This window comes from Cebus imitator, unplaced genomic scaffold (genome assembly GCF_001604975.1).
Source record: "Cebus imitator isolate Cc_AM_T3 unplaced genomic scaffold, Cebus_imitator-1.0 Scaffold120, whole genome shotgun sequence".
Classification (NCBI taxonomy): Eukaryota; Metazoa; Chordata; class Mammalia; order Primates; family Cebidae; genus Cebus; species Cebus imitator.
In genome coordinates this window covers 3878819-3898702 of record NW_016107435.1, presented here as the reverse complement: position 1 = coordinate 3898702, position 19884 = coordinate 3878819, and the positions used below count along the sequence as shown (strand labels likewise).

Below are 19884 nucleotides of genomic sequence, written 5' to 3'. Positions count from 1 at the left end.
CCTCCCCCAGAATCTCCAGAAGGAATGCAGCCCTGCCAATGCCTTCATTTTAACCCAGTATGAGGTATTTTCCACTTCGGACCTCCAGAACTGCAAGATAGTAAATACGTGTTGTTTTAAGCCACCAGTTTGTAGTAATTTGTTACAGCAGCAACCTATAGAAACTAATACACTCTGCTGATGTCTTTGTTTCCTCTCCCTATTTCTCTCTCTAGGTTTACATTTTAAAACTCTTTCCATCAAGGCCAGGAGCTGTGGCTCATGCCTGTAATCACAGCACTTTGGTGGGCTGAGGCGGGAGGATCACTTAAGGTCAGGAGTTCGAGACCAGCCTGGCCAACATGGTGAAACCCTGTCTCCACTAAAAATACAAAAAATTAGCTGAGCATGGTAGCATGCATCTGTAATCCCAGCTACTCAGGAGGCTGAGATGGGAGGGTTGCTTGAATCCAGGTGGCAGAGATTGCAGTAAGTCAAGATCATACCACTGCACTTCAGCCTCGGTGACAGAGCGAGACTGTGTTTCAAAAAGAAAAAAAAAGTTAAAAATAAAAACTCTTTCCTTTTTTAGCATTAAATCAAAAGTCCCCTAGTTAATTCCCACAATTAGGAGAGCCCACCAGTTCCACAAATAGGAAACCTCTGCGCTGCTCTTGCTCATGAATTGTATTTGCTGTTTCATAAATTGTTTATGTTCTTTGAGCCACCAATGATTTAATGTCAGAATAATAGGGATCAATAGAGTCTCTCAAGATCCTACAATGAGCTGCACTCTCTTCTGTAGCCAACTATCCAGCCGTCCATACAAGAAGTATTTATTGGCTGCCACCGTGTATCAGGCATTGAGCCAGTCCTGAGATGTGAAGACACACTGCACCGTCTAAGCCTTTACAGAGGCCATAGATCTTGGATTTTTATGGCTTGAGAACAACATGCATTGTTTCTTTCCAGGAAGCTAATTGGGGTACATGGAGCCTCTTTGACTAAGTAGCAAGGAACGGGAAATGCACTCTGGTTTCATCTTGGCTTCCAGTTTGTGTGTTCAGACCCAGGTAAGAGTTAAAGAGTTTGATGATAGATAAGCACAGATGTAAAACAGTGCAGTCTAGTGCCTCTTTGCTTAGGATAGTATCTCCCCTCTCTTTATCCTCTCCAGCTCTGCCTTCCTGCCTTTGACGCAGGGAGCTAAGGGTCTGAATAAAACCTGTTGGAGGTTGCAATTAAATCTTTGTGGACAAAGGGCACACACACGCACATGTACACAGCATCCTCAGATAACAGGAGGCAATAAATCCATCAGCACATCCACATTCAGAGAACGGCATCCCTGCTGTCTTGCTAACAGCTGCCAGTACCTCCCTGAGTGCCTCACACCGAGATGGGCTCTAAGGTAAGATTTTTCTCTCTCCGGACTAATTTAATCTTTCCTTGTCATTTGTGTCTCTCTCAGAGGATTTTGACTGCTAAGTAAAGTTTACTATTGATTTGTTGGGAAATTATTGGTTTTGTTTGTTTTTGTTCTGGCATTTTGGGGTGTGTGTGTGTGTGTGTGTGTGTGTGTGTGTGTTTTCTGTCTTTGAAGTATTTACTTCATTCACTATGTCTTTTACTTTTCCTTCGTTTGTCTTTTATTCTTATCCATACATATGCCAAGTCAATTTGTATTCAGAAATACCTAATTTATACAGAGAAGTGAAAGATCTTAAGTAATTGCATGTATTTACTGGTTAAAACTTAACTGATAATTGGTTCAGTTAGGACTTTGGTCACTTTAATCCGTAGTAGTGAGCGGGTTCTTCTAGCCCTGGGCTTAGAACAGAGTAGCTCAGTGCTTGAGATACTCCCAACATCTGAGGCTGACTATTGAACTCCACTGATAATTATTTAAAATTATTTACTTTAATTATAAAAGTAGCTCATTATATAATATTTAGAAATACACAGAAGATAACTAAAGTCATTGATTATAAATAACTGGCATTTGGGTATCCTTCTACTCTCTCAAAAATGTGCCCATATATTTATTTTTAGACAATTGAGTTCAAGCTGTAAATACAGTTTAAGTTCCCTTTTTTACTTAACATTATAGTAATAGTATTTTCTACATCATTAAAATTATTTGAAAATAAAATTTTTAAGAGCTGTTTAATAATCTACCATTAACATGTTTGACTTTTTTTCACTAATAAAAATTATTCAGCAATTGATCATTTTGAGCATAAATCTTTGGCTGTACCTCTGATCATTTTTTTTTTTTAAATTTAGGATAGGTTCCTTGAAGTACAGTTGCTAAGTCAAAGAGTATATGATTTTTAGGGCTTGACAGATTTCATGATGGTAATCTATTTTAAAATTTAAATGACTGGTATTGTTTATACCACAACAGAAACCATGTCAAAGAAAATGAAATTCTTCCTGGAAACTCTTATTACTTGAAGGTACTGTGACTTAATGCTGACTAATGATATAAAATCCCAAATAGAAAACTAACCATGAAAATCAGTATTTTATTTTCACAGACTAAGGCATCTTTCTGAGCAGGGGTTTATAGCTCAAACAAAAGAATGAGAGTGCTTCTAGAACCACAGGGCAAGGGGAAATGGTAGAGGATAAGCCTGCAAATTGAAAAGTTTGGGGTTTTATTCTGGTTTGACTCTAATTGTGAAACCCCAAACAAATCTAACCTCCAGAGGCTCAGGTTTCTCATCTGTGAGATGAAGGTTGGTGTAGGCCAGTGTTTCTCAGTGGGCAGCCCAGGTGACACTGTGCCACGTGAAATATTTTGGGGTAGCACCTAGAACATAGACCATACTTTTTTTGCATGCCACATAAAATTACTTTTTAAAGCATGATATCAATATTAATGTTGGCTTTAAAATTTTTTTGAGAGATGGGGTCTTGCAATGTTGTCCAGGCTGGACTCAAACTCCTGGGCTCAAGATATCCTCTCACTTCAGCCTCCCAAGTAACTGAGACTCCAGCACATGCCACCATGCCTGGCAGTATCCCAATATTTTAAGAGAATGTATTTAGAAGAAACGATGAAGTAAATGGTAGTACAGGTGGTCCTCAGATGTGACATAAACCGTCAAGGTGATAGGCAAGTAAATATCAGATGTTTGAAAAACACAGGGTTAAGTCATCTGTAGAGCAACTATTTATGTCTGGATTTATATCAAGGCATTAATTTCAAGAGAATTTAATGAATTACAGGTTGATTTCAAGGAAATTAATGTCTCGATATAAATCCAGAACCTGGACATAAATAGCTAGTAAGCAATGCTCACCTAGAAGGCATCTGGGAACCAGGTAGAGTTACTGAGATGTGTAAGAAGTGAACAGTGATACAGACATGGAGATGTTTCCAAATATTATCCTACTACTTGCAACCCTTCACACTTTTCGTTTTAATAGTGAGTTTCATTCGTTTGGGCAGACTCCCTCCCCTCTTCTATAAAGGCTGCAGGAGACCTGTAGCTGTCACAGGACCTTCCCTGAGAGCCTGCAGAGGAAGACTGCCCCAGCCCAGCCCTCATCATGCTCCGGACTGTTCTGGGCGCTTCCCAGGGGTTGCTGAAGGAGGGGAGAGAGTCTCGGCAGCTGGTGCTGGTAGTGGTATTTGTCGCTCTGCTCCTGGACAACATGCTGCTTACTGTGGTGGGTACGTTTGGGGGTCTTTGTGCTGAGGGTTAATTTGTTTGGGAGGCAGCGTACATCCTGCTTGATTTCAACAGTGAATGCATCTGAGAATTTTCCTTTTTATGCTCAAAAACATACAGAGGTTGTTGAGGACTGGAAAAAAAAAAAGGCAGAAAATGGAGTCTGAAGTTTATCAAACATAGCTAAAAGACTCCAGAGGTAAAGAGAAGGGGGTCCAGAGAGGGTCTGACTGGAGAAGAGGATGGTCTGGAGCCAGAACTGCTTTTCTTCCTCCCCAAACTGTCTTCCCAAGGTGCTAATGACTCCAAGTGCCTCTGGGACAGCATCTTCTCAAGGCAGTGCCTTTCCGGCCTCCGCTCTGTAAAAACAGCAAATTTTATTTGGATACCTGATTTCTTATCAAGACCTTACCTTCTATGTGGTTCTTTCCTTTGGAATCCTGCTTTTTTTAGTTGATACTCTTCTAATCATTACATTAAGTTATACCTGCGTATAAATGGGTACTAAGAGGTTTCCCCTCTTGGGTAAAATATGTGTGTTTTTTGTTTGTTTTTTGTTTTGTTTGAGAGGGAGTCTTCCTCTGTTGCCCAGGCTGGAGTGCAGTGCTGTGATCTTGGCTCACTGCAACCTCTACCTCCCAGGTTCAAGCGATTCTTCTGCCTCAGCCTCCCGAGTAGCTGGGACTATAGGCTCCTGCCACCATGTCCAGCTAATTTTTGTACTTTTAGTAGAGATGGGGTTTCATCATATTGGCCAGGCTGGTCTTGAACTCCTAACCTTGTGATCCGCCTGCCTCGGCCACCCAAAGTGCTGGGATTACAGGTGTGAGCCACCACACCTGGCCAAATATATGTTTTTAAATAAGGATCTATCTGAGACAAGTTGTTAATCCAGTACAATCACTTCTCATTATTCATGGTTCTGTCATTACAGTTATGCTCTATAAAGTTGCTGCAAACAGTGGATTAGTGAATACTGAATCATTGCCCCCAGGGGAAACACACACACACACACACACACACACACACACACACACACACACGATTATAATCTTAACTCTGAAACATCCTGGTAAATCATATTTTTTTTATAAAGAGAAAAAGAATTTCAGAAATGTTAAGTGACTTGCCCAAGGCCTCTCCACTAAGAGGTGCCAGAGTTGAGATTCAAGCCCTGTCCAGTGGTCCCAGAGTTGAGGCTCCTCTGACCACCCTGCCCTGCCTCCTCCCATCCCCCTCCTCTGGCCATGTCTGTGTGAGAGTTGGACATGTCGGTGAAATGTCGTGGTAGCTTAGTGTGTGTTGGTTTGGGTGGTTACATGTCAATCTAAGTGAGTAGGAGATTCCTATGTGGAATCCATGAACAGTGAGGACTAACTGTATAAGGTCAGAATTTAGCTACTTTAGCTAATAAGATAACTTGGGCAGGCACAGTCTTTTAGTAGGGTTTGTCTAAAGGGCACATGCCACTTTAGACACCATCCTTGGGCATAAGGCCGAACCTCATCATAGTGCCCCTGGACCACGTAGTAGTAGGATGACATCTGTCCTTAGCCCCCAACACCTGATCTCTTTGACTTTCAGTGGTAAGATGACATCTTTCCTTAGCTCCCATTACCTGTCCTCCTTGACTTTCAGTGCCAATTGTGCCAACCTTCCTATATGCCATGGAGTTCAAAGAAGTCAACTCTTCTCTGCACCTCGGTCATGCGGGAAGTTCCCTGCATGCCCTCACCTCTCCTGCCTTTTCCACCATCTTCTCCTTCTTTGACAACAACACCATGGCTGTTGAAGAAAGCGTGCCCAATTCCACAGCATGGGTGAATGGCACTGCCAGCACCGTTCCCCCTCTGGCCACTGAAGCCATCTCAGCTCATAAAAACAACTGCTTGCAAGGCACAGAATTCCTGGAGGAAGAGAATACCCGGGTCGGGGTTCTGTTTGCTTCAAAGGCTGTGATGCAACTTGTGGTCAACCCATTCGTGGGCCCTCTCACCAACAGGTATCTCACTGGGCGCAGGGCTCCACGGAGTACTCAGGAGTGGGAGGACTAGAAAAGTATAAAAAGGGGGTTGGAAGTGAAAAAGAAGAAATACTCACTTCTCTGGTTCCCCGGGGGAGTTAGCTCTTTGGAAAGCTCATTACTCAAATAATAACATGTTACTGATGAACTGTCATGGGCTCAGATTTTCTTTGTGATATTGAGCACTGAGAGGAGAACCAGTGAACAGCAGTGTACTGTGATGTTCTATCAGTGACCCGGAGCATGGCTTGAATGGGAGGAGGGTGGGAATGTGTCAGCCCTGTTGTAATCTAGAGCACTGGCTTCCCAGTAGTTGTATTTAAGATTATTCTGATGTTTTCAAGAGATATGCACTCTGCCTAGGCTATCCTTTCTGGAGATGAGAATATTGGTCCTGATCTATGGTCATATGTGCATGTTTGTTTATTTGCTAGTACTCATTCACGTGTTCTATTTCATCTCCACACTACATTCAGAGCCATGTTTTACCATGCACCCAAATAGCTGCATTTCTGCTCCCACTTACATTTAAAAACGTCGTCCAAGTGTAAGAGTGACTGTTGGAAATGTTTCTTTTTTTTTTTTCAATTCCCTTTTAGGATCGGATATCATATCCCCATGTTTGCTGGCTTTGTTATCATGTTTCTCTCCACAGTTAGTAAGTAATTTGCTTCCTCTTTTCTTCCCTTCACTGATTACCATTGATTTTATCAAGTGAATGTGGTATAGATAGCAGGGTAGCCTCGAAAGTAATTAGGCATCTCCGCAGGGTGTGGTGGCTCACGCCAGTAATCCCAGCACTTTGGGAGGCCAAGGTAGGTGGATCACTTAAGGTCAGAGTTTGAGACCAGCCTGGCCACCTTGGGGAAACCCCATCTCTACTGAAAGTACAAAAATTCACTGGGCGTGGTGACACATGCCTGTAGTCCCAGCTACTCAGGAGCCTGAGGCAGGAGAATTGCTTGAGCCCGGGAGGCGGAGGTTACAGTGGGCTGAGATCACACCGATGCATTCCAGCCTGGGCCACAGCACGACTCTGTCTGGGAAAAAAAAAAAAAAAAAAAAGGCAAGTAATTAGTCATCTGACTAAGCAGACTTGAATATTGATTTAAATGTTCTGCTATTTTTGGTATGTGGACTAAAACAGTCTAGTTGGAATTGGTCTATTCTGCTATAGAAGAACAGATATTTACTTCAGCTGGACATCATGAAAGCTGTTTGCATATGGGTGCTATGGTGCGTGTGTATGTGTGTGTGTTATGTATGTATCAGTAATCCCTTGAGCAAGTTTAATACAAATTTTCCATCTATAAGAAGAAATGATATTATTTTGATATGCCACCGTAAAGGGCAACTAACAAAAAAAAATGGAAATTAGACAATAACATCTGGAAAATTCCAAAAAGCCTACTGCTTTTCAGGTAAGGACTTTAAAGGTTAAGCTGAGAAAAGTAAATTTGCTAAAGAAACAAGAGAGGGAAAGACAAATAGTCTATCCAGGATCAGCTAAATGTTTCTAATAAAATGGAGATGGAATAAAAACAGTACATGAGAAAAATAAGTCTGGAAATTGACGCTGAGAAGCAAGGGAAGAAGGAATGAAAAGGGGTTAGCATTTGGAGGTGAAGGAGGGGGAAGGCAGCCTATGGATCCAGCCTTGGTTTCTGATGGCTCTGCTGATCCTCTTTCTCCCTCACGTTTTTCTTATTACCTTTCTGTTACTTACCTACTTTCTTTCTTCCTCCTCTTCAACTTTTCTTCTTTCCCAGCATAGGACTTGATTCCTATCAACCCAATATTTAACAAGAATTGATTGCATTCTGGGCTGGAAGTCTGCAAAATGCAAGAAGTTGAGATGTGAGATTCTCTCTAAGAACTGCATCTTATTTGTGAAATTTTAGCCGACTTGAAGAAATTCAACTTAGCACCATTCATGGAACTTCTAGAAGCTCAGCCTATGCTAGTTAGCAAATTTAAAAATAATAAGATGCCCTATTTAATCAAATGAGGATTAACATTTATTCCATAAAACTTTATGGAGTGTGTGTGTAATGCCCAGATGACTACAGTCACATAAAGAATGAAACGACGTGATTCCAGGTATCAGAAGTTTATGATGGTTGCCTGGGGGCATACACTGAGAAGTAAGAGAATGCCATGTGCTAGTGGATCTCAGACTTTCTAGCATGAGACCCTTGACTGATTCTCTGCTAAGAATTCATGGTTTAAAAGCTTTTCTTATCTACCACACTGTATATATTAAATAATTATTATTTCCATAAGATAGCAGTGTTGCTATACTGAGTTGGCCTAATTCTAACAACAACGACAAAAAAATACATTTGATGTTTAGGGTATCCTTGTAGCATTGTCCAGTGTTTTAAAAAATACTTGAAAGAGATTGTTGTTGCCCATTACTACCCTTAACCCCTCCAACCCCCAACTAGAAGCCATGCCTAATGTAATCAAAAGTGAAATGGTGGCCCATGTAAAGGGTGCAAAGTGGAAAAAAAAAAAGCTTTGTTTTCCTAAATAGAATGACCAGTTCTCCTGGTTTGCCTGGAATTGAGGGGTATCTTAGTCCATTTAGCATTTCTATAAAGGAGTACCTGAGGCTTGGTCATTTGTATTAGGAAGAGGTTGGTTGGCTCATGGTTCTGCAGGCTCTACAAGAAGCATGGTGCCAGCATCTGCTTCTGGTGCTGGCCTCAGGAAGCTTTCACTCATGGTGGAAGGTAAAGGGTAGCTAGTTGTGCAGAGATGAGAGAAGAAGCAATAGAAAGCAGAGGGAACTGCCTGGCTTTTTTTTTTTTTTTTTTTTAACCACCAGCTCTTGAGAGAACTGTAGAGTGAGAGCTCATTCACCCCCTAAGGGAGGATGTTGAACTATTGATGAGGAATTCACCTCCATAACACAAAAACCTTTCACTGGACCCCACCTCTAACACTGGGGATCAAATTTCTTTTCTTTTCTTTTTCTTGAGATGGAGTTTCACTCTTATTGCCCAGGCTGGAGTGTAATGGCCAGTGGCAAAATCTTGGCCTACCAGAATCCCCACCTCCCGGGTTCAAGGGAATTCTCCTGCCTCAGCCTCCCTAGTTGCTAGTATTACAGGCATGAACCACCACACCTGGCTGATTTTGTATTTTAGTAGAGAGGCGTTTCCTCCATGTCGGTCAGGCTGGTCTTGAACTCCCGATTTCAGGTGATCCACCCTCCTCAGTCTCCCAAAGTGCTGGGATTATAGGCATGAGCCACTGTGTCTGGCATGGGGATCAAATTTCAACATGAAATTTGGTGGGAACACACAGCTCATATCCACACTCTAGTGAGGGGCTTCCCGGCATGTAAGGCTTTCTGTTCCTGTGGGGTTTTTTTGACTTTCAGTTTTAAAAACAAGGAGGTTCTGGGTAAACCAAGATGAGTGGGTCACTCTGTTCTCAAAGAACTTTGGAAGACTAGACTGAAGAGACTGGAAATAACAAAGCCTGAGATAAGACGCTGGTGGCCAGGAAAGGGAGACCAAGACTGTGCATCTTTGTGAGACAAGGAGTAGTTCAGTGTGATCATGTCTGTCGGGAAATAATGGGAGAGGATTATAAACACAGCTGAAGACATCTGTTGAATGGGCAAAGGGAATAAAGTTCTTCTGATTCAGACACTTCAAGGAGATTATTCTTACTCTAGGAGATGTTGTTCTGGGATTGGGGTTGAGGCATGTCTGGACTTAACTACCCTGACCACCAGCACCCTCTGATTTAGTTTTTGATAACATATTCTGTTGGTTCTCAGTTTCATGTGTGTTCATCTTCAATAGACTGACCCTCTTCAAGGGCGTGAACTAAATGTTATTTTTATTTTGCATTTGCTATAGAGTCTAGCATAGCTGCATGTTCAATAAATGAACTTAATAAATGCTGATTCTGTCTGATTAAAAGATCTTTCAGTATAAGATAAAAAGAAGGATCTGATTGTATCACAGGATAGTATTTTCTACCCGATTCCTATAGTCTTCAAAGCACCTACTTATTGTCACTGTACTCCAGATGACCCTATGGGACCCAGCAATGGTAAAGACCAGACCTGGGTGTTGCACATGTAGAATCCAGGAGTATGGTCTAAGAACCAGTTTCCAGCCCAGGACACTGTGCTTCATGGACATCCCTGATTTCTGTGGACAGAATGTTGGGCTCTTGGCAAGAGATGCAGAGACTCAGCCTTCCATCTGCTGTGTGGTGAATTGGTTTATACTTTTGTGGTTTCTCAGCTTTCTTGCCATTTAAAAAGCGGTTCTGATTGAGGAGTGGGAAATTAGAAAGACAACTCAAAAAACAGGGAACAGTCATCATGCTTTATTAAAAACGTCTGCATCACGACTCATATCTGCAGTATCATAAGCATGTTCCCTGGCAGCAGGGGAAGCAAAGGCAATTTGCTAACTGCCGTTATCTTGCTATTCTTTTTATCCAGTGTTTGCTTTTTCTGGAACCTATACTCTACTCTTTGTGGCTCGAACCCTTCAAGGCATTGGATCTTCTTTTTCATCTGTTGCAGGTAACATTGACAACTTCATTATGCACACACATGCACACACGCATGCACACACACACATACAAACATCTCTTACTACCGCAGACCCTATATTTATATGAAGAAATTAAGGAAAACCTCATCTGTATAGGTAGAAATTGTGATTCAGAAATAAGGGAATTGGTCTGGGCACAGTGGCTCATACCTGTAATCCCTGCACTTTGGGAGGCCAAGCCAGGAGAACAACTTGACTCTAGGAGTTTAAAGCCAACCTGGGCAACATAGTGAGAGCCTGATCTCTATAAAAAATAAAAATGAGTTAGCCAGGCATGGTGGTGTGCTCCTGTGGTCCCAGCCACTTGGGAGGCTAAAGTGGGAGATGGCTTAAGCCTGGGCGGTTGAGGCTGCGGTGAGCCATGATTGTGCTACTCCACCTCAGCCTGGGTAACAGAGCTAGAGCCTTTACTTTAAAAAAAAAAGGGGGGGGTGGGGAGAGAGAAAAGAAACAAAGGAATTATAGAATTGCTGTCAGGGTCCATAGAACCCTGAGCCTGACTTAAATCCCTGTTCTAAGATTCTGATGCAGGTAGCTCAGGTCAGAACCTGCAGTAAAACCATGAAGGCCAGGCTTTTATTTAGTGACACTCAAGGGTCCTTTTTCTGTCTTCCGCTTAGTACTTTATAGGAATAATCATGTTAATACTACTGGTAATACCAGCACAGTTTTCAAAGTATAGCTGAATACAGTATCTAATGCAATCCTGTGAAGTTGGTATTTTATGCCATTTTACCATGACTACAAAGGCCTGAGAGTCCAGCTGCTGTACAGCACCAGCCCACACTCTCTTCCAGGTCTCCAGTGCTTTCTTGCTCTTCCCTGGGCACCCCCACTAGATAGAACGGTCTCTGTCTTCCTAGGTTTTCCTTTCCCTGACCTGCTCTGTAACCCCTCATTCAGGGAAAGGTGCTAGGAAATGAGAAAAGGCTGTGAAACGTGGTATTATCAGACAATGGATTTTCTGTGTTATCCTTCCCAGGGGCCTTGCACTTTCAACGGCATCTTAAACAGCAATGAACAATGTGGGGTTTTGGAAGACTAGGAAGAGAAGTACTTAAAAAATATTATCGGTTAAGTTTTGTAAAACCCCTGGAACTGAAACTCTAGCTAAGATTGTCACTGAAGAGGTAACAGGGTAGGACCAAGGACTCTGAGAGGCAGACAGGACCCCCAGGGGTCAGCTGCATCTGTCACTCTTTGTGCAGGTCTTGGGATGCTGGCCAGTGTCTACACTGACGACTATGAGAGAGGACGGGCCATGGGAATCGCACTGGGGGGCCTGGCCCTGGGGGTGCTGGGTAAGTGGCACCCAAGGAGGATGGAACTCCAGGAAGCCAATGTTCCCGAGGTGTGGAAGACGAATATTTTCCTTCCCTCATTGGCCCTATCCTATTTCAACTCCTTCAAAAATATCACTGAGAAAAGGTGAAATTTCCTTCTCTGTAAGAAGCTGGGAACACATAAGGGCCGGGGAAAGGTCCAGAAGCCCAGCCTGCTGGAGGAAGTGAGCATCCTCGTGTTAGAGGCTGCTGTCTTGCCTTCGTTCCCACGCACACACTGCCAGAGCCTGGCGGTTGTCAGATGCTTTGCTAAATCCATTACAAGCATAATCTCTTATTCCTCACCACCACAAACAAAAGGAGAATGATTGTCCCCATTATAGAGATGAAAATTAGAATGGTGAAATAGCCATCCAAAGTCACACAGCCAGGACATGCAGGAGCCAGGATACAGACTCAGATTTTTCTGGGCTCAGAAACAAGCTCCAAACCATAAAATTACCCTTTCTTTGAGGCTCATCCCTCATACTACTTAACTGACAAGCTGCATACTTTCACGTATTACACACCAAACACAGTGCCAGCACAGTAGGGTGGGAAGCCCCAGGCATAGTTCCTGCCCTCTAGGAGCTTACAAGCTCATTGACAACACCTGTAATCTCTTTCCTGGCCTATGCCCCACCCTCAAGCCCCATGGGGAGCAGAGGAAACAGAATCCCTGTTATTTGTTAGTATCCATCAACTGAAATGGCCAATCTAAAACTGGTGCATTTTGGACTCCTTTATCATGTCCCAAATGAATAAGCTCCCAAAGGAACAAGCTTGTTAGATCCTCGACAGTTAATCCGGGCTCCTTGTCACTTCCAGGTTAGAATTTGGCAGCAGCTTCCCTCTTTTATGTTCCCTCCTTCCACCATGATGCTGCTGAAGAATCTTCCTGAGCCCAGAGCAGGTGGTGTTTCTCCCTTGATATTTCTCCATAGGCCGCAAGGCCAAGTAGATGACTCGTCTGCATATAGAAGGCTCCTGCCTATGCAAGGCTCTACCTTTCTCGTCTCAAATACTCATAGTCTGGTAACACTCACTTTCTTCTTTTTCTTCTTCAGCAACATACTTTTTTCTAACACCTCTGTGTTCTTCACACAAGCTTCTTCCCCTCCAGGTACTCTGCACTTGGCAAAGCCCTCGTGGCTGCCTAGACTTTCTATAACACCTACTGAGCTTTCACTGCATGCAATATTTAACTGTCAAATTTTCACCATGCTTAATTATTTGGGTCCCCCCTACACACGCAAACACACACACACACACACACACACACACACACACACACACACTTCCACTGAGAACAGGGGTCATGTCTCCATCTCTGAATTCCCAAAGCCTCAGGTGTAGCTTAGCCCCTGTTAGGCGTTCTACAAATGCTCATGGGGTAAATGTGGACAATTCTCACTCGATGGGACTCACCCTCACCTCTGGAATCTGTGTCTGCTTTGCCTTTCCAGTAGGAGCACCCTTTGGAAGTGTAATGTATGAGTTTGTTGGGAAGTCTGCGCCGTTCCTCATCCTGGCCTTCCTGGCGCTACTGGATGGAGGTGAGTTACCATTAGAGCCTCCAGCAGCTGATAGCCCAGGTCAGGTTCGGAATGCATGATGCTGTGGTGTCTGTCTTGAGTAAGAATGGGTGGTGTGGACATGTTTTGATGGATCAAGGGCTGCCCCATTGTGGAAAAGAGATAAGAAGCTTAGGGAGTTAAATTTTTACGTAACAGTTTGATAGCACTGTAGCTGTTACTGGAGCCCTCAGCTAATCAGTAGACACACTGAACTGTCTCACCTTCTTTCTTTCTTAGCACTCCAGCTTTGCATCCTACAGCCTTCCAAAGTCTCTCCTGAGGTAAGCAGACACAAAGCTCCATTGCTAACAGATATACAGGATGGGTGAACACAGGAGCCCAGGCATGCCTGCCAAGCCATCAGAAGAAAAGCGAAGAGGAACAGAGTCAGGGAAAGTGAGAACTGTGTCTGAATTCCAGGACAGGGTTACATTTCGGGGAGAGTAGGGGATAGTGAGGTATTTGGCTTGATGTTGGACAAAGATGGTTGAAGAGTCTTTTGAAGAATCAAAGAAGCCATACAGAATATATATATATATATATATATATATATATATATATATATATGGAGATCTCCAGATACATCTGAATAATTATATATGTGTTTGTATATATATTTGGATATCTCCAGATATATATGAATATATACATATATGGCATGAACCATTGCCCATTCTTTCTCTTTCTAACAAACAAACATTATTACTACTAATTTTTTGAGCCAGTTGACAATAAATTGATTATATCATTCCCTTACCACTTGATACTTTAGAGAGTTTTCCCTAAGAACAGGATTATTTCCTTATGTAATGACAATAGAGCTATCAAATGCAGGCAATTTAACGTTGATGCAATACTTATTTGCAGTGCCTACTCTGATTGTGTCAATTATCCCAACAATGTCTTTCATGGGAGCTTTTTGTTTTTAGTCTCTAGTGCAGGGCCTGATCCAGGATTGCGTAATACATTCATGCATCACGTCTCTCTAGTCTCTTTTAATCTGGAAAAGTTCTCAGCCTTTATCTTGCATGACATTGACATATATGAAGACCACAATTATCTATAGGGTATTCCTAAATTTGGTTTGTCTGATGCTTCCTCTTCATACTGTGGCCTTCTGAGTGTCACGTCTGGAGGTATACAGTGCCTGTTCACCTCTCGGTGGTGATGTCCGTTTTGATCAATGGGCCAAGGTGTTGCCCAGGTCTCTTGTGTAGTTATTATTTTTTCACCTTGTAACTAATAAATACCCTGTGGGAGACACTGTCAAATCATATAAATCTCCTACTCCTCCTTAAACTTCCTCTCTGCCTAGATTTGTTATCCATTGATGATTCTTGACTGAACCAATCTTTAATGTTTACAAAATGCTGATTTTTGTAGTTCACCAATTCCTCCAAATCATCAGTTGGCTCTTTGCTGTAAGGAATAGCCATTCTTCCAAGGCAGGCGGATCACTTGAGACCAGGAGTTTGAGACCAGCCTGGCCAACATGGAGAAACCCTGTCTCTACTAAAAGTACAAAAAAATTAGCTGGGTGTTGTGGTGCATGCTTGTAATCTCAGCTACTCTGGAGGCTGAGGCAGGAGAATTCCTTGAACCCAGAAGGTGGAGGTTGCAGTAAGCCAAGGTCGTGCCACTGCACTCCAGCCTGGGTGACAAAGACTCTGTGTCAAACAAACAAACAACAACAACAAAAAAGGAATAGCTATTCCTTTCCTGCATCTTTGTGCTTTTTTCGCAAAACAAATAGTTTATGTGTATTCTTATTTTTCCTTTGTTACATGAAAGGCAGCACACTTGTATTTTTTTTGCTTTCTCCTTTTTTTCTCTCAGTAATATGTTATAAAAATTACTCTATTAGTTCATAGAATCCTTTCTCATTATTTTCCAGCTGTATGGTCTATACATACACACAAAATTGTGTGTGTGCACACAATGGTACACAATTGTATGTGCACCATATTTTATTCCGTGTCTTATGTTTAGGTAGTTTTCAGTATTTTGCAGTGACATATAGCACTGTAATTTGCATCTGTGCATTTTTATAATCTTGGTATTAATCTTTAGAGTCAATTCCTAGAAGTGGGACTGTTGGATGAAAGGGTTTATTGGATTTTTAATGTATATGCTAATGATTTATATCAGTTTCTTTACTTTGAATTATAATGGGGTGAGAGCATGATTTTTTTAGTTTTAGAATCTCTAAATTTCTCAATCCACTATTGTGTGTATGCAGAGAGGTTTATCATACCAAAATGATCAAATCTGTTACAAGAGAGAATGTAGGAAACACCATAAAGGATTAGGACATAGCATTCAGGGTGTTTGAAAGAGGGAGAAGTCCTGGCTACTGAGTTGGGGAATAGTCTGGAAAAGAAGGAGCCGTTTAGGCTTGACCTTAGAGAGTGGGTAGAACGTGGAACTATGGAGAAGAGAAGGGCCTGTAGTTTAGGCAAAGGTAATAATGATGGCTGAGGGACTGCTGGGATGCATGGAAGGAGGGTGGGGCGACGAAGTTTAGATGAGAGTGTGACCTGGATGTTTAGGGTAGAATTGTAACCCGCTTCTTCTACCTTAATGCAGGGTGGCTCAAAATGATCAGAATAAAGAATTCAGAAATCTTGAGAGGCTTTTTGAGTTACAGCCTCTATGCTCGTTTTTGAGATTCAGTGCACTGCCTGTGGTTGTCCCGGGACAAAATTAGTGCCAGGGAGATCTAGTGGAAACCAGGAAGCCAGACACCTATTGTCCAACCCTGGCCTTGCATCCGTGCAATCCACTCTGACCTGGTTGATGGTCATGTGAAGGCAGGAATCATGGCTGGAATATGCTGCTTCTTTATCTGTGACTGCTGCAGTGCCTACCTTGTACACAGGGGCCCTGCCTCCAGCTCCCTTTGTGGCATCAAGCAAGTCACTTTCTCTCCCTGGACTGGGTTTCCTGGTCTCTGCAGTAAAGGAGCTGCCGTAGATGGTCTCTAAGCCCCTAATTGCACCTTCTCGGATTCTGTGAAAATAGGAGAGATACCTACACTGTACAAATGGGCATTATTTTTTTCATCCATGTTCTCAGAGTGCCAAGGGGACTCCGCTCTTTACGCTTCTCAAAGACCCTTACATCCTGGTGGCTGCAGGTAAGCTGGTGATGACCTCCTATTGAACCAGGGGTGTCTGGGCTTCAGACAGCCATGGCTGCTCACAGAACAATCTCCCCAGGGTCCATATGCTTTGCCAACATGGGAGTTGCCATCCTGGAGCCCACATTGCCCATCTGGATGATGCAGACTATGTGCTCCCCCAAGTGGCAGCTGGGTAAGTGACCTCAGTCCCCTGCTTAGGGCCTGGCAGGAGGAGGTGAGCCATGGGTGCTTTCTCTCAGTGTCACACAGGGACAATATGCTTCCTTTGTAGAATGACTTCCCATGTCCACACCTGCGAATCAAGCCCAAGTAGGTGTACGGTCCCTCAGAGAAGCAGTCTGAGAAAGGGGAGGGTGGGAAAGGATGAAAGGGCTATGGAGAGGTCACATACCTGGTTGTGTAGTAGAATGATTAACAATTTCCAGTCCAAGGATTCAGGTTTTTGTTTCAGCTCCTTTGATTGTCTGTGAAAGCTTGAACAAATGCCTTAAACTGTCTAAGCCTTGCTTTTCTGAGTGCTAAAATGAGCATCAAAATACTATCTAGTTCAAGGAAAATTGGATGAATAAATGACATACGAGGTGGAAATGCTTTGCACTATGTACAATATTAGTGTGCACCATTACCATGCCCACGTTCTTCTCCCTTCAACTCGTCATCCTCAAGACTACCCTTTGGCTATCTTTTTTTTTTTTTGACCTCTAAAAGGGTGTTTATGTAGCATTCACTTAGGAAAAGCTACGGGCCCACGAGAGAGAGGTTCTAGCTTCCTCTGTTTATGTAAAGACTTAGAGAGGAGCTTCGGGAGGAGGCTCTAGCCCTTCCCAGGAACCGTCAGGAAAGAGGACAGGGAAGGCTACATGCAAATTGCTCCATCGCTGCAGGGAGGAGAGGCTTACAGGGACAGAAGGGAAGCTGATAAGAACCTGATATAGTTCAGCATGAAATAAAAAGCACTAAATCTAATTTGGGGGTGGGGGGGACAATTCTAAGCAAGACTCCCAGCTGCACTCCCAGTGCCAAATTGAATTTTTATGGGTTGCAAGTGCTTCTGACCATGATGATTAATTGAGTTAGTTGCTGTTCAGTGCAGATGACGCATCCTCTGCCCCAAGGCTCTGGCCACTAAGGCTTTCGATCCTGGTGAGCTGCTACAACACAGAGTATCCCCAGCAGCCTAGGCACCAGCCTCAGTTGCCAGTTACCAATTACTCCATTACAGTTGCTCAGTTACCACCATCTTTTACAGCTTTCCTCAATGTTATCTGGTCTGTGAAGTCGGACATCAAAAGTTGTCCAATAGTTACATCAGAATCACCTAGAAAGTTTGTTGAAACTTTGATTGCTGGGAGCCAGTGAGCAGTTCAGTCAAAATAAGTTTTCATTCCTAGTAAGTTTCCAGGTGATGCTGTTATAGCTAGTCAGTGATTACAGCTTGAAAACTGCTGCTATACATGAAGAGCACCCCTCAAGGTTGTTGAGGGGGACACAGGAGTCCATGCTTTGGAAAGTCATGTATATTCTGCCACTGAGTGCTTGCTATGTGGCCCACCATATGCTAGGTAGCATTATCAAGGGAAGGAAACAGCCCAAGTCCACTTGGGTTTGAATCCTGACCAGGTCACTTACTGATTGTGACTTTGGATAAGTTATTTAACCTCTTTAACCTCTGATATGGTCTGAATGTGTCCTCCAAAATTTATGTGTTGGAAATTGAATCCCCAGGGCAACAGTCTTGAGAGATGGGATCTTTGAGAGATCATGATATCATGGGTATACCCTCATGAATGGATTCAGGCCATTTTCATGGGAGTGAGTTTGCTATAATAAAAAGAGAGTTCAGCCCCCCTTTACCTCTCTCTCATGTGTGCTCTCTCCATATGATGCCCTTTGGCCATGTTATGATCTAGCAGCCAGGCCCTCCCCAGATGAACAAACACATGCTGGAGGCTTGCCCTTGAACTTCCTTGCCTCCAGAACCCTGAGCCAAATAAATCTCTTTTCTTTATAAATCACCCACTCTGGTATTCTGTTATATTATGGCAGATGGAAATGGACTAAGATGGAAAATGGGTACTGAGAAACAGGGCTGCTGCTGTAACAAGTACTTGAAAATATGGAAGCAGCTTTGGAAGTGGGACATTGGTAGAGGCTGGAATAATTTGGAGGAGCAGGCTAGAAACAACTTGTATTGCTGTGGGCAAGGCATTAAGGGTGATCTAGTGAGGGACCAGAAGAAGAGGAGAGCTGCAGGGAAAGTCTGAATCTTCTTAGACTTTGGTTAAGTGGTTGTGACCAGAATGTTGATAGAAATGTGGACAGTAAACGTCATTCTGATGAGGTCTCAGATAGAAATGAGGAACAAAGTATTGGAAACTGGGGTAAAGGCCATCCTTGTTATATAGTTACAAAAAACGTGGTAGACTTGTGTCCATGTCCTAGGACTTTATGGAATGAAGAATGTAGAGGCAATACACTAGGATGTCAGGCAGAAGAAATATATAAGCAGCAAAGCTCCAGGCTGCTGTGTGGCTGTTTAAACTGCATATATAGTGATATGTGAGAGCAAAGAAGTGACTTAAAGGTGAAATTTATGATGAAAAGAGAAGCAAAACAAAGACTTGGAAAATTTGCTGCCTGGCCTTGGAAAGAAGGAACAGGCGTCTTGAGGAGAGCACACCAAAAGTGTGGTCAGGCCACCTAAAGCAGTTAGTGTGGATGAAAGGGAGCCAGGTACCATCTGTCAAGGCTGTGGGAGAAAGATCCCAAAGGCATTTTAGAGATCTTTGGAGCTGTTCCTCCCATTGCTGGCCCAGAGATCTAGGAGGGCAGAATGGTTTGGGAATAAGCCTGGGGCACTCCATGGGCTCACTGCGCAGGACCACCTTGGGGTTATGCTCACTGCATTTCAGTGCAGTGCCCCTTAACTGTGCCAGCCATGGCTCAAGTGGGCCCAGGTGTGGCCTGGCCTCCCACTCACTCTGGAGGGTGCAAGTGGTAAGCCTTGGTGGTGTCTATGTGGTACAAATATTGCAGGTGCACAGAATGCAAGAACTATGGGTGCATGACTTCCTCCACTTACATTTCAAAAGATGTCATGGACAGCCATTTCAAAGGTCACCAAACTGGAGGGGCACCAGCATGGTGGCCTACAAGCACAAGACGCCAACCCATGAGAGCTGCTGGGTGGACTGAGCCCAGAAAAACCATAGGGGTGGGCTGCCTGACACCTTGGGGGGTCCAACCTCCATTCCAGTGTACCCAGGATTTTGAACATGGAGTCAAAGGCAATTATTCTCCAGCTTTAAGACTCAATATCATTCTCTATTTTGGGTTTTGGGTTTTGGGCTTTCTTGGGACCTGTTACCCCTTTCTTCTTCCCTGTTGCTTGCTTTTGAAATAGGAATGTCTATTCTAACCTTGTCCCACCATTGTTTTTGAAAGTACATGCAGTTATCCCCATAGAAGATTGGTTCTAGGACTCCTCATGGATATCAAACTCCAAGGACATTCAAGTCCCTTACATAAGATGGCATCATATTTGCATATAATTTGCATATCTATCTTCAGTAGAT

The 19884-nt window shown here is 43.2% G+C and overlaps 1 protein-coding gene across 5 annotated transcripts in view; it reads left to right on the top strand.

Moving 5' to 3' along the window:
- SLC18A1 (solute carrier family 18 member A1) overlaps positions 1-19884 on the top strand; it is a 44590-nt gene that overhangs the window by 13478 nt on the left and 11228 nt on the right. For 3 of the 5 annotated variants that reach the window (XM_017539702.2, XM_017539701.2, XM_037742423.1), the window contains exons 2-12: positions 952-1052; positions 1157-1390; positions 3437-3661; positions 5298-5661; positions 6282-6340; positions 10154-10237; positions 11477-11569; positions 13057-13146; positions 13405-13448; positions 16243-16303; positions 16386-16481. In XM_017539702.2, coding sequence (XP_017395191.1) covers positions 3538-3661; positions 5298-5661; positions 6282-6340; positions 10154-10237; positions 11477-11569; positions 13057-13146; positions 13405-13448; positions 16243-16303; positions 16386-16481 — 1015 coding nt within the window. In that variant the 5' untranslated portion in view covers positions 952-1052; positions 1157-1390; positions 3437-3537. The remainder of the gene's footprint in view (positions 1-951; positions 1053-1156; positions 1391-3436; positions 3662-5297; positions 5662-6281; positions 6341-10153; positions 10238-11476; positions 11570-13056; positions 13147-13404; positions 13449-16242; positions 16304-16385; positions 16482-19884) is intronic. The other 2 variants (XM_037742424.1, XM_037742425.1) reach the window with 2 other exon arrangements.